Genomic DNA, 15,164 nt, shown 5'->3' on the forward strand with positions numbered 1-15,164 from the left:
GTTACTGTGAATGGAAATCGATACCGCGACATGATAAACGATTATTTTTGGCCGCAATTAAATGGTATGGACTTAGACGACATGTGGTTTCAACAGGACGGAGCCACAAGCGACACAGCACACGCTACAATTGATTTGTTGAAGAGTAAGTTCGATGAGCGCATTATTTCCAGAAATGGGCCGGTCGAATGGCCGCCGCGCTCGTGTGATTTGACGCCTCTAGACTATTTTCCTTGGGGTTATGTGAAGTCATTGGTCTACAGTAACAAGCCGGCGACGATTTGTGAGCTCAGAGCCAATATCGAACGCGAAATTGCTGGAATTTCGGCCGATTTATGCAAAAGAGTGGTCGAAAATTGGGTTCAACGATTGGACTTCGTAAAACGTGCACGCGGTGGTCATGCAAAAGTAATCGAATTTCATACTTAAATGTATAGGGTGATCAATCATGAGGTGCTTTTTTCAATAGTTAAAAAAAAAACAAAAATGTAAATTATGTTCAAAACCTTTATTTATCATTTGAAAGGACATTCTTTGACATTTACTTTTTGAATATGACTTCATTCAAATGTTGGCCGCAACTACGCTTAAGGTGGTCCATTCTGAAGGTCCAATTTTCAATCATTCGACTGGTATGTCGTGAATAACACGCGTAATGTTGGCTTCCAGAGCTTCAATCGTAGCTGGTTTATCAGCATAGACCTTGGACTTCACGAATCCCCAAAGAAAAAAGTCCAAAGGTGTGATATCACGAGATCTTGGTGGCCAACTCACAGGTCCTAAACGTGAAATCAGCTGCTCTCCGAAATGACTTCTCAATAAAGCCATTGTTTCACGAGCTGTATGGCACAGAACGCTGATTTTCATAATACAGTTGAACAATTTGTAGACGTTGTTGCGGTGTGAGTCTTTCCATGATGAAATGCCAAACGCTGTTCAACAAATCCACGATGACAGTTTGCCACAACTCGCGCGCGATCTGTAAAAAAAACGTAAATGAAAAAAACTCCTCTTAATTGATCACCCTATATATGTTCAAACTCGATAATAAAAAAAAAAAAATTAGTTAAAAAAGTCAAGCCGTTTGTGTTTTATTCAAAAAAAAAGTTGAAGCGCTCTTACTGAAAAACGCTTTATTTTTCGACTTCGTTCGTTAATTTTGGAGCGCTTAAATCGGGTTTTTCCAACAATCCACCTCTTACCTACATCATTAAATATTTTATTTGGCGCAGATCTGTCCTTATCTTCTAACTTGTTTTCGTGGCGAAACCTTTCGTTGGACAGTGCGATGGACAGTTGAGTAACTAATAGCAACAATTACTGCAATTTTTCATTGGCATTTACCCTCTTTATAATGACGTCTTCCTTTTTTTCAAGTGAGGTCCGTTTTCCCATTTTAAAAAATTTAAATTTTTTCAACTTTTCTTTACAAAAATTCTTTGTGAATTACTTAAGACGCTAAGCTAAATCGAAAAAAATACATTTCACCGTTATTGCATGCTCAGAAAAATGTAAAATACACTGCATAATTTAAGCTGTGAGCATATTTTGATGAGAAAACTATTTGTTTCTATATTTTTTTAGCAAGCTTTGTTTTTGTTATTGCTCTTTCTGCAGTGGTAAACAGTACATATCAATTTCATAAGCATCGAGTCATTTTCTTTTTTCTAAAAAACTATTATCTGCATCAAATAAGTTGTGAGTCTAATGTACCTATAAATATATCTACAATCTACCAGGTTACACCTGTGGATCTGCAGGTTAAATCCATTGCTGCTCAGAGTGCTATTAGACTGAAGGAGTTTGGCCTTTGGAGACAACTCCCTGTAGGGCATAGCAGCATCTTGAAGCAGATCTCCCCTTCCTTCTGTGATATTCGCACCGACCTCTCCATCCGCAAACTGTGCTTTGAGGGTTGTGCTAGGGCTATCTTTCCGAGCAGGCAAGATTGGAAAGAGGGGAGAGTTGTTGCGGATATAGATGCCTCTGTTTTCACTGACGGATCCAAAATGGAGTCTGGAGTGGGAGCGGGGGTCTACTCCAAATCAGCCAACACTTCGGTCTCCTATAAACTGTCGGAGACTAGCAGCGTCTTTCAAGCAGAGGTCTTCGCGATCCTGCAGGCATGCAAAATGCTCCGGGATCGCTGTTGGGAGGGAGACATTAATATTTTTTTCCGATAGCCAAGCTGCAATCAAGGCACTGTCGTCGCCGTATTGCAGCTCTCTTCTCGTGAACTCCTGTAAGGAGGAACTTAAACGCCTCGAACGTGCAGGAAACATTTCCCTCATCTGGGTTCCTGGGCACAGGAATATAGAGGGAAATGAAATTGCCGATGAGCCGCAGGGGGCGGCAGAACCGAATCCAGCTGCCCTCTTCTCAGACATCGGTATCCCCTTGGCCGTCGTTAAATTAAAACTACACAACTTCTTTCTAAGAAAAGCGCGAGACAGATGGAGGTCTGTCTCATCGTGTGCCATTTCAAAAGCACTATGGCCTCAATACGATATAAACAGAACGCTTAAGGTGATGGGAACCCCCCGCCATTCAATTTCCAAACTCATTGCGGTGATCACTGGCCACTGGGTGATCGGCACTCACGCGGAGAAGCTTGGAATTCCGTACAACCCCCATTGCAGAAGCTGTGGGGATCCTACAGAGAAAGAGACTGTGGAACACTTTCTCTGTAGATGTCCGGCTTTGGCGGCTAGGCGCTTGAGATTCCTCAACGTCCCCTTTGGGGATGACTTGATGAAATTCTCCAGCCTAGATCCCTTTTCTCTCCTCCGCTACATCAACAGCACTGGATGGCTGTAGACGGTCTTATCTCCTCCCTTAATCCTTTCACAGGTAGTGGTCCACTTTATGGTATCAAAACGGCACGTAAGTGCTACTTGTAGCGTACCTGGGATACTCTTGCCATTTTACCTACCTACCAGGTTACATTTACGGAATTAAAGAACGCATCTTACCTGTATATGCCAGTGAAAGTACCGCCAAAATCTGTTCAGCTGTTTCGGAGGTCACCCCGCGCAGACTGGCAAAAACAAGAATAAATAAAGAAACACGATTTATTTAACTACATGCAAATAAGCCTATGAACTTAAATTGCCTTTATTTCAAAATCACAGACAGACACTTCAATTTTATTTATGTGTAGGTATAGATAAACAGTTTACTTCGAATATTCACTGCATTTGTAGAGCACTTAATCACACTTACACACATTCGTACATATTGTTCTACCCTGTTAATTTTTATTAAGAATTGTAATTCAAATTATGTTTAATATACCTATTTAAAAATTTATTTACAGCACAATTTTCTTATATGGGTCTTTTCATGATTAACTGCATTTTTAAATTTACAATTTATACATTCGTACAAAAATACACAATATCATATTCTACATACATATATAAATATATTCAACAATATATTTTAAGTAACCATTATTTTTCGCATTATGTAGCATTGCCATTTTATCAAGTATCTTATGGTTTAGAGGAATAGCGGATTGTTTCTGTTAAGCAAAACAAAAAATTTTACATAATAGAATTGCACTCCAATTTAAATTACACATTGTACACATACATAGGTATACTGAGGTGAACATAAAAATTTAAATACCACACAAATATACAATAATTTAAGTAATTGTGATGGCCAAATTTTATGCGGAACCATTTTTCATATTGTCAATATTTAAATGCGTCGTCGTGGGTTTTGTACTTTCATTGCATTCATTCGCTTGGAAAAATTTTGAACATTGCAATTGACGACTTTCCTCATCGTTGTCCAGCAAGTTTATGGCTTCTGCGATGTCTGCTTGTATAGCGCTAATTAGGTCTTCAAGTGAGTCGAAATTACGTTCCGGACGCAGATAGCCGACGATGCAAACCTTAAGTAAGTGGCCATACAGATCGCCATCGAATTTATGCAGAATATGAGTTTCCTGCAAGATAAAGCGCCTAAGTTGAGTAGACATTTTATGAAATTTATAAATAGTATGTAAAATGTTTTAGATAATTAGTCTACAAAGCACTCGAGTGCTACTTAAATACGTGCAAATATACTTATTTTGAAATCTTGATCAACGTATTGCCGAAAGGTATCTTTGTATACTGGTCACTTGTCTGTATTACGTGCGTTGATCGCTTGGGGGCGATAATTTATGGTGGTTCGTCAAGATACTTATGTTTACATATATACAGTCGAGACCACGCAAACCTTATCACCTCATTTTTTACACTTTTCCCCCAATTACTGCGGTTTAACTTACCAAATCTTTCTTAAAATTAAGACATCTACAAAATACAAAATAATGCTTCGTAAACGAGTATTTTTTGAGCAAAAAATGATTAATTTTTAACTATGAAGGTAATTTTTCTGTTATATGCACTTGCGAATTTTTACTATAGGTTAGGTTAGGTTAGGTTAGTATGGTTGCCCAGGGAGTGGGCACACTTGGACGAAGAGAGATTCGTCCTTTGTGAGGAGAGGGGAAGGACCGATGAGGTGCAGGGAGAGGGCGGGGAGAGGTGGTGATGGGAAGCTTAGGAGCGTGCGGATTATGAACGATGACTATGTTTGCGTCAACCGCTTAATGCTGCTGATGAAACTCATCAGATTTTTAATGTCAGCGCCAGCTATCTCAGCACGCGTGGCAAAGAAGTAAGACCCAACATGCCTGAATCTTAGCCCCGCCAGGGCAGGGCAGCTAAGGAGAAGGTGCTGAGATGATTCCACCTCATCCTCCATACATCCAGCACAGAAAGGACTCGAGGTGATTCCAAGTCTCACAGCATGCATTCCTCGCGCATTGTGTCCTGTGAGAGAACCCACTAGATTGGAGAGCTGATATTTTGTCAGCCTCAGAAGCTCACCCGAGCGCCTTCGGTCCACACGTGACCAGAAGGATTTCGCGACTTTGCACGTTTGTGCATTTTCCCAGCGCTCGCTGAGTTTGCGCGATGCCCATCTTTCCAGGAGCAGACCGCAGGTAGTCAGGGGGATTCCAATTTTCTCCCTCCGCGGGGAAATCACCTCACATGTCCCTTGTCTAGCCAGCTCATCCGCCTCACAGTTTCCCGCAATGTCGCTGTGACCGGGAACCCAGATGAGGCTGATGTCAAAGAATTCGGACGCAGTCGAAAGTGAGGTCAAGCATTCCTTGACCAATTCCGAATGCACCGTCATAGACCCGAGGGCCCTTATTGCCGCTTGGCTATGGGAGTAAATATTTACCTTCTTGACTGTTAGTACACATTTGAGCAGCCAATCAGCTGCCTCCTTGATTGCGGCTACCTCTGCCTGGAACACACTGCAGTGGTCCGGTAACCTGAATTTTAGTCTGATGGGGAGCCCTTCGCAAAAGACTCCTCCGCCAACCTTTCCTTCCAACTTCGATCCATCCGTGAACAGGTTCACCAGGCCCTGCCCCCAAGTGTAGCCCCCCGTCCACTCTTCCCTTGACGGGATGTGAGTGGAGAATGTTCCGGTTGGACTAAATGAGGGTATACACTGGTCTGTTGACAAAGGGATGAACTCAAAGTTTCTGAGGATGCTTGAGTGCCCATAAGGGAGATTGAGCTTATAGCTCCAGCCCCTCAGTCCGATTGCGGTGCGTGTAGCGGCAGTTCTGCCTGCGATATCTACGGGTACCACATTTAACATTGCGTTGAGCGCCAGAGTAGGAGTCGTTCGAAGCGCCCCACTGATTCCAATGAGTGCCGACTTCTGAACTCTTTCCAGCTTCTTCACCAATGTCGTCTTCTCTAGTGAGTTCCACCAGACTATGACTCCATATAACAAGATAGGCTTTACAATAGTATTATGGTATACAGCCAGAAAACAACTCGAGGCGAGAGGCCCCATCTTTTGCCAATTGCGCCCTTGCACCCATACAAGGCGATTGTTGCCTTCCTCACCCTTTCCTAAATATTGGGCTTCCATGTAAGCTTGCTGTCAAGAATAATTCCAAGGTACTTCACCTTGTCAGAAAGCATCAGAGGAGTGCCCCCTAGTGAGGGAAGTTGAGCTCTGGGTATCTTATACTTCCTCGTAAATAGGACGAGCTCCGTCTTAAGAGGATTCACCGACAGGCCACAATCCGTTGTCCATCTAACAACTGCATTCAGATATCCCTGCATCAAGTTGTAGAGTATCCAAAAATTTTCCTCTAACAATTAGTGCCACGTCATCCGCGTAGGCAATTACCCTGCAGCCTCCCTTCACCAGCTTTTTACTATACATTCAAATGTTTTAAATGTTTAAATGCTTTAATATGCAGTTGAACCGCCTTTGGCAGCAATAACTGCTTGAATCCGGGCAGGCATTGAAGCAACGAGGTTTTCAAGAATTTCGTTTGGAATTTCCTGTTCCCATATCTTTTTAATCACATTTTCAAGTTCTGCTTTAGAGTTTGGTCTAAGTTAAGTCACTTTTTTCCATCGCGTGCCATACAAACTCAATCGGGTGCATGTCGAGATAATTTCCTGGCCACGCCGTATGCGAAATTCTGAAATCTGCCAACATTTTCTGCAGCTGCACGGAACAAAATGGTGACAGATGGCATTTTTCTTAACCATGAACATGGGAATGTGTCGATGACTAAATATCATATAAAAGCTTACCGATTTAGCTCGAGCGACATGGAGCAGAGTTGTCCCGAAAGATAGCCTCAGAAGAATACCCATATTGTACTTCTACGACGGGCACGATACAATTGGATACAACTTCTCCATACTTTTGGGCGTTCATCATTTCATCAAGAAAGAGTAAAGAACCCCGTATATAGAAGGAAAAGCATACCCAGACCATTTGGTTTTCAGAATCCTTAACCGTTCTCATCACACAAAACGTTCTTTAAAGCGTTCCCTTGGAAATCGACGGACGTACCGTAAATGGTTGTTGTAGTGCAAATTAAATCTGATTTCATCCGATCACATTACTATTTCCCATTGCTCCACGGACCAGTTACGTTACGTTTTTGCCTATTCCCACAGGGTAAGTCTCATTTTTTAGACAATAGTGGGTTTTACGCGGATTTCCTTGTAAAGGGTGTTTTTTTTAGAGGTTAGGGTTTCAAGTTGGCACTACTTTTTTCGTAGATGGTCTTTTTGACAGCTGTAACTTGATTTATGCTCAGTTTAGTTTGCCATTTCGTAATGAATAGACTTACACCTGAACAACGTTTGCAAATCGTGCAAATTTATTACGAAAATAATGGTTCGGTTCGCGCGGTTCGAAAATAATGGTTTTTGTTCAGCGATGAAGCTCACTTTTGGTTGAATGGGTACGTCAATAAGCAAAATTGTCGCATTTGGAGTGAACATAATCCACAAGCCATTGCTGAGACGCCGTTACATCCTCAAAAAGTCACTGTTTGGTGTGCTCTATGGGCAGAGGGAATTATTGGTCCATATTTCTTTAAAAATGAAGCCGGCCATAATGTTAGAGTCAATGGAGAGCGCTATAGAGCCATGATTAATGACTTTTCGTTCCAGTCAATGGAGAGCGCTATAGAGCCATGATTAATGACTTTTTCGTGCCTGAATTGGACGATGTTGATGTGGACGACCTTTGGTTCCAACAAGACGGCGCTACATGCCATACAGTCAACGCAACAATCGATTTATTGAAGGAAACTTTTGGTGAGCGCATTATCTCGCGCCGTGGACCTGTGGCGTGGCCTCCAAGATCGTGCGATATAACACCGCTGGACTATTTCTTGTGGGGCTATGTGAAGTCGCTTGTCTACGCAGATAAGTCCGAGACGATTGACGTCTTGGAAGAGAATATTCGGCGCGTTATTGCTGACATACGGCCCCAATTGCTGCAAAAAGTGGTCCTAATTCCTAATTCCAATTCTACTCTGACATTCCAAATGATCATTGTGGCTCTTTTGTTTTTTTTTTCGGGTAAATTAATTATTGTTGGATGACTACATCCAACTTTTCTCGCTTTCTCGCGAATAGGCACTCGCTATTTTTCTAAAGTAAAAATAATCAATTTTTAGTCACGAGCTGCTTATATCTACGCACATTTTTTAAGTCGTTATGTTTAACGCACGATTTCCCACAAACTCCTAAAATACATTTGACAATATTTTGCATTTCAATTTCAAATAAAAGCAAAAGAATAAAAATTTGCATCATTTCAACTAGAACCGCTCTAACTACAGTTGAAATGCATATTTACACGAACAAATTTACTGCTAAGCTTTGCGTGGCCACGAGAGTACATATCTGAAAATTAACTTTTAATGATAAGGATAAGGAATGGAAGTGCGCGCACAGCGCACGTGGTGAATGACTTCAAAATACAGTAAGTAGCACATGTGTGAACGTATGCATGTACATATATTTGAATGTACACGTATATTTACATCTCTGTTATACAAATATTTTTACGTAGTTAATAATAACATAATTCATGTTTAGTCCAAGATTAGCTCGAAACTTTTCACTTTATACTAGAAAATTTGTACAAATACGGAAATTAAGAATACAATGATTTTATTCTATTCAAAGTATGTATATCAAGATGTCTGTGCACTGCAATTTTGGTCAAGAAATTCTATATACTTAACTGTATTATGTACATATATACGAGTACATATGTATATCCTTTGTTCTCAATAATTTCCACTTATACAAGTTTTTAACTGAAATGAATTATGAATGCAATGAATGTTAATAAAAGAGCGCATTATTTTAATTAAAAAATTTTGTTCAGAAATTATCGAGGTAATTTACAGCGCGCATTCCATAGAAAAATGTATACTTCCCTACTTGCATCGGGACACAGGAATCTTCTTTGATATATGGCCAAAATTAAATGGCATTCGAATGAGAGAAACAGCGTTCAAAGTGGCTCACCATTGACAAAAATTAATGTCTATATTTCTTTACGCAATTACGTAATGATCCGGATGTATCCGTACATGTATGCGGAAAGGTTATGTTGCTACAACAACAACTTCATCTATATTTAAGTAAGTAATTGCATAGTCTTATTTTAAAATAGTATTTGGACACGGCGCTCAATAACCCTCGATTCGCGGAGCCACAGCAAGCCTCATGCAACAAATTGGACGTTACGTGGATATATGCGCCAGCCAGTATTTTCAATCAAATTTATTCGCCTTAGCTTAAGAAGAAGGTACGTACATTAAACGGCCACAGAAATAGGTAAACTTTTACTTCAGCGTTACAATTAACTTTTAATTGGTTTTAAAATTATACAGAGCTTAATATTTTTTTTAGTACTTTACAAAACACTTGTGCAATGTTACCGTTAATAAATTTTGCTTATAAAAAATTATATTCTCAACGAGCTATTTTGTTTATTTTGTATGTTTTGTGACAAAAACAAAAATTATTAATTATTAATATTTACTTGTTGAACTGCATATAAATATATATCCACGTGAAATAAAAAAAAAAAAACTTGTATATCAAAGGCTCAAAGGGAATGGGCTCTTTGAAAGTTGGCCGAAGATCCACTTTTTTATCGAAAAATCGTGTTCAGCGACGAAGCTAATTTTTGGATCAATGGGTACGTATGTAAATAAGCAGAATTTTCGATTTTGGTGTGAAGATCAGCCAGAAGAATTGCATGCATACCAATGTATCCAGAAAAGGTCACAGTTTGGTGCGGTTTATGGACTGGAGGTATAATTGGATCGTACTTCTTCAAAGATGCTGCGAATCGTAACGTAACTGTGAATGATGAGCGCTACCGTGAAATGATATCCAACTTTTGTTTGCCCAAAATGCAAGAGCTTGACTTGCAGGACATGTGGTTTCAACTAGACGGTGCCACATGCCACACAGCACGCGTAGCAATGGACTTGTTGAGAGGCGAGTTCGGTGAATATTTTATTTCACGTTCGGGACCTGTCGATTGGCCACCCAGATCGTGCGATATAACGCCTTTAGATTATTTTTTGTGGGGCTATGTTAAAGCTCATCTCTATTCAGACAAGCCAGCTTCAATTAACGCATTGGAAGACAACATTAAAGCGTTCCGAAACATTGGAAAGAGTATGCCAAAATTGGACTAAGCGGATGGACCACTTGAAGCGCAGTCGCGGTCAACATTTGCATGAAATAATCTTCAAACATTAAATTATATGGACTGTACTATAGATTTAAATAAAAATTTCATGCATTTTTCTGAATTTTACGTGTTTTTTTTTTTTTAAACTTTCCTATAGCTCTTAAAAAATCACCCTTTATATACACTAGGATCGCCCGTACGTCGAAATTTCGACGTTATATAAATACGGAGAGCAAAATTTAGTCATACCTTTTTTAGTATTTATAGTCATAGAAAAAAGTTGAAACATAATATATATTATATAAATGGATGGCTTGTGTTGAAACTTTTTACATGATATATGTGAATAGATGTAGTAAAATTAAATGTGAAAAATATCCCATTTGACCTGTATTAAGCGATCCTATATTTGTGTATTTCAAATATCATAATTTTTTTTTATTCATGAATTGGAAACATTTAATTTCATGTAATAGGACTATGAATAAGTTCGTGCGGTTTTACAACAGATGGCGTAACTTGATTATTATTCCATCGATCCACATTTCCAAACATTCATTGGTGAGCTACTGTCGTAAGGCACAAACGTCAGTATAAGTTTTTTATTTGAAGCGTAAACAACAATATTTTTACCACACTTGAAAATGTCGAATTTCGTGCCAAATAATGTGTTTTTGCGGGGAATTCTTCTTCATTATTTTAATATGAAGAAAAAAGCAGCCGAAAGTCATCGTATCTTGGTGGAAGTTTATGGTGAGCATGCTCTAGCTGAGCGAACGTGCCAGAAGTGGTTTGCACGCTTTAAAAGTGGTGATTTTGGCTTGGAAGACGAAGAACGCGAGGGTGCGCCGCCAAAGTTCATGGATACCGCATTGGAGGAATTGCTCGATCAAGATCCGGCTCAAACGCAAGAAGAGATTGCAAAAACTTTGGGAGTTGATCAATCAACCATTTCCAAACGTTTAAAAGCCATGGGAGTGATCCGAAAGGTAGGCCATTGGGTGCCGTATGAATTGAAGCCAAGAGACGTTGAACGCCGTTTTATGGCATGCGAACAACTGCTTCAACGGCACAAAAGAAAGGGTTTTTTTCATCGAATTGTGACTGGCGATGAAAAGTGGGTCCATTACGACAATCCAAAACGTCGGGCAACGTATGGATACCCTGGCCATGCTTCAACATCGACGTCGGCGCAGAATATTCATGGCCTGAAGGTTATGCTGTGTATCTGGTGGGACCAGCTGGATGTTGTGTATTATGAGCTACTGAAACCGAATGAAACGATTACGGGGGATGTCTACCGACGACAATTGATGCGTTTGAGCCGAGCACTGCGAGAAAAACGGCCGCAATACGCCGATAGACACGACAAAGTTATTTTGCAACATGACAATGCTCGGCCACAAGTTGCACAAGTGGTCAAAACATACTTAGAAACGCTCAAATGGGATGTCCTACCCCACCCGCCGTATAGTCCAGACCTTGCGCCATCCGATTACTATCTCTTCCGATCGATGCAACATGGCCTGGCTGACCAGCACTTCCGTAATTACGATGAAGTCAAAAAATGGATCGATTCGTGGATTGCGGCAAAACCGACCGAATTTTTCACAAAGGGAATCCGTGAATTGCCAGAAAAATGGGAAAAAGTAGTAGTAAGCGATGGACAATACTTTGAATATTAAATTTGTAACCATTTTACGTCAATAAAGTTTCAAATTTCGAAAAAAAAACCGCACGAACTTATTCATATTCCTATTATTACGGAAAAAAAATTTTTTTTTTTTGAAAAACCATAATAAAAAACAATCATTAATTAATCCATGACCATTATAATTTCTGAATCAAATTTATACCTAATAGTATTGATTCACAATATATAAGTTTCCAGTTGTTTCATCAACTTTTATAGGTATCATGATACATATTATAACATGATTTATCATAATACAGGTAAAATAGTGTGATTCATTTTACCTGCACCTATTCACTTACACTGTGCGACAATTTTGGGGTCATCAAAATCAAACCGCACCGGACCTTTTTTTCTGAAAATATACCTATTCAATAGCAAAACCCTAGCTGTGTTTTTAAAAGTTAGCTCGATTTTTTTTTTATTGCGTTTTGAAGTTTTCTATTTTCATGAGATTTTGGAGTTTTACCTGTACGCTAAATTTGACTTATAAATCGACCTTTGTTTGATTTAATCGATTTATTTTGTCATAGCTTGATGCAGAAATTTCGTACATGTACAAATAAACTTATTTTGAGAAGAACCTATATCTCAATACGCAATTTTGAATACCAAAATTTCGAAAAATTGTATGTTTTTACTGTAATTATGAAAATAATTTTACCCGTTATACACATTTTCAGATTTTTCTATTTTTGCTAGTATTTTTTCCAGATACGGTTTTCCAATGAATATTGGATGTAACAAAATGTGATCGTGAGTAGTGAAAAGAAAGATTGGTCTCACAAGACTTTTAGCCTGTTAAGTACATAGAAAAGTGGCTAGCACACATTCCAAAATAAAAAGTATAAAGAAGGTTCTGTCTTATCAGGAAATGTTTGTTTTAGAAATTCGAAAATTTGTTCCCAACGATTTTACCTGTTCTAAGATCGCAGCAGTCTTGCGAGATCAGGTTCGTGCATAACAACTCCTAAAACATACAATTATCAAAATCACAATTGGCGTGTATGTTGTGACTTGAAGGTGATTGCTATGCTTACCGGTCTTCAAGTTGGCTACATTAAACACATGTGTTTTTTGTGTGATTGGGATAGTCGTTACAAAGGGGATCAATACCAAAAAAACGATTGGAAAATGAGAGATGAAAGTGAAAAGAAAGACGCCAATAGAATTCAAAAGGAACTTGTATCATCCAAAAAAATAATTTTGCAACCACTTCACATCAAGCTAGGAATTGTGAAAAATTTCCTGATGGTTGTTGCTAAAAGGGATGAGGGGTTTTCCTGCCTACGTGACATTTTTCCGAAGATCAGTGATGCAAAATTGAAAAATGGTGAGATTCTGAGATACATTTATTTCCAGATGCACACATATATATCATTTATTTGTATATATATTTTTTCATATTTTTTTAAATTTCTTTCAGGCGTTTTAAATGGTCCTGACATTCGCAAATTGGTAAAGTCTGAAGACTTTAACAGGGTCCAAATAAACAATGAAATCGTTGCGTGGGAATCGTTAAAAGAAATAATAGTTGGACTTTTAGGCAAACATCGTTCTCCAAATTACAAAGAATCTGTGCGACGAATGCTAGATGCTTTTTCCAAAATTGGGGTCCATATGTCGCTAAAAATTCACTTTCTTCACCAACATTTGGACTATTTTAGTCAACAATTGTCGACAGAATCAGATGAGCAAGGAGAGCGCTACCATCAAACTGCGATGCCATTTGAGTCAAGATACCGAGGAAAACGAGCTCCAGGTGCCATACTAGCCGAAATATGTTGGTGGAGTAAACATATTTTTCAATACGACCAGGAAGAAAATGAAGGAAAATGGAGTAACCAGGAGGAAAAAGAATATGAGGTAGAAGAAGAAGAGACAGGCATGGAATTCTTTACGATGAATCTGATTACTCTGATAATGATGATGTTGAAATTCAATCATTGTCGAAAAGAGCTCGTCTCTAAGGTTTTAGTACGTAAAAATTCTTTATTTTAATAAAAAAAAAAATTATAAGAATTCAAGTCTATATTCTTTTTACTTAATCTATTTAATATTTTTACCTACAGAGTTTTTAGATATTTAAAAAAAATTTAAAGCAGAGTATAAAAAAATTATTTTTATGAAGAAAAATCTTGTTAAAAATTTATTTTTTTAGAAAATAACAAACTTAAAGTTCAGTTTTATGTTTTTATCTTATAAATGACTTTTTTAGTACATTTTACAACATTTTTGCTAGGAGAAATAGTGAGAAATTTTAATTATTTTCATAATTACAGTAAAAAATGGTAAAAACATACAATTTTTCGAAATTTTGGTATTCAAAATTGCGTATTGAGATATAGGTTCTTCTCAAAATAAGTTTATTTGTACATGTACGAAATTTCTGCATCAAGCTATGACAAAATAAATCGATTAAATCAAACAAAGGTCGATTTATAAGTCAAATTTAGCGTACAGGTAAAACTCCAAAATCTCATGAAAATAGAAAACTTCAAAACGCAATAAAAAAAAATCGAGCTAACTTTTAAAAACCCAGCGAGGGTTTTGCTATTGAATAGGTATATTTTCAGAAAAAAGGTCCGGTGCGGTTTGATTTTTGATGTCGCACTGTGTTATGTATCTATTTTAACACATTGTTCAAACCGTCTCCACATATGCTATCCATTGGTATATGTTTCAACTTTTTTCCTGACTATAAATACTAAAAAAAGGGACGACAAAATTTTGCTCTCCGTATTAATATATACATAGATATAGTAGGGTATTGATCCAATGTATGTATGTATATATAATATATATAGTAGGTAGTAGTATATATATATAATTCGAAAATACCAAAAAAACTTGTGTTAAATGGTTTCATATCAAAAACGAAACTCTTTGCTGTACAATTTTTTTGTTGATTTACAAGCCAACTCAAAAAAAAAAAAACTGTTAACTAATAACTGAAAATAAGGTGACTGTTGGTGCCATTGTCATATAAAAGTTTTCAGGCTAAAGCAATTAAGGTAGTCGAAGCATCAGTGACAAGTAGTGAGAAATAGTGTTATTAAGGGGTAACACCACTGTAGAAATTTCAAAAAATTGATTTTTTTTTATAAGCTTAAAAAATTCTTTGAACCTTTTAAAATACAGAACAAAAAGTTTTATACGTTACCGAAGTCTATTTCATAAATATTTTAAGCTTTTAACCAAGCGTTAGTGACTGCTACCTAACGACTTCTCCAAATTTCCAAACTTTAAACGCGTTTTTCTCAAAACACGTTTTCTGAAACTGGCACGCAACATAACTCAAACAATTTTAAATATTTTTAATCAGGTTTTTCACTACGTCTGTATAATAACCTTCTTAAGAGAAGAGCGTAGGGGATTTTCGATAGATTAATTTAAACGATTGTTA

General features: G+C 37.9%; 1 protein-coding gene across 1 annotated transcript in view; it reads right to left on the reverse strand.

The window, feature by feature from the left end:
* Positions 1-3,070: 3,070 nt before the first annotated feature.
* The window catches only part of LOC129246589 (putative riboflavin kinase), a 14,098-nt gene continuing 2,004 nt past the window's right edge, over positions 3,071-15,164 (reverse strand). The window contains exon 4 of the mRNA XM_054885389.1: positions 3,071-3,955. Coding sequence (XP_054741364.1) covers positions 3,674-3,955 — 282 coding nt within the window. The 3' untranslated portion in view covers positions 3,071-3,673. The remainder of the gene's footprint in view (positions 3,956-15,164) is intronic.

Source organism: Anastrepha obliqua, chromosome 1 (assembly GCF_027943255.1).
Source record: "Anastrepha obliqua isolate idAnaObli1 chromosome 1, idAnaObli1_1.0, whole genome shotgun sequence".
Taxonomy (NCBI): Eukaryota; Metazoa; Arthropoda; class Insecta; order Diptera; family Tephritidae; genus Anastrepha; species Anastrepha obliqua.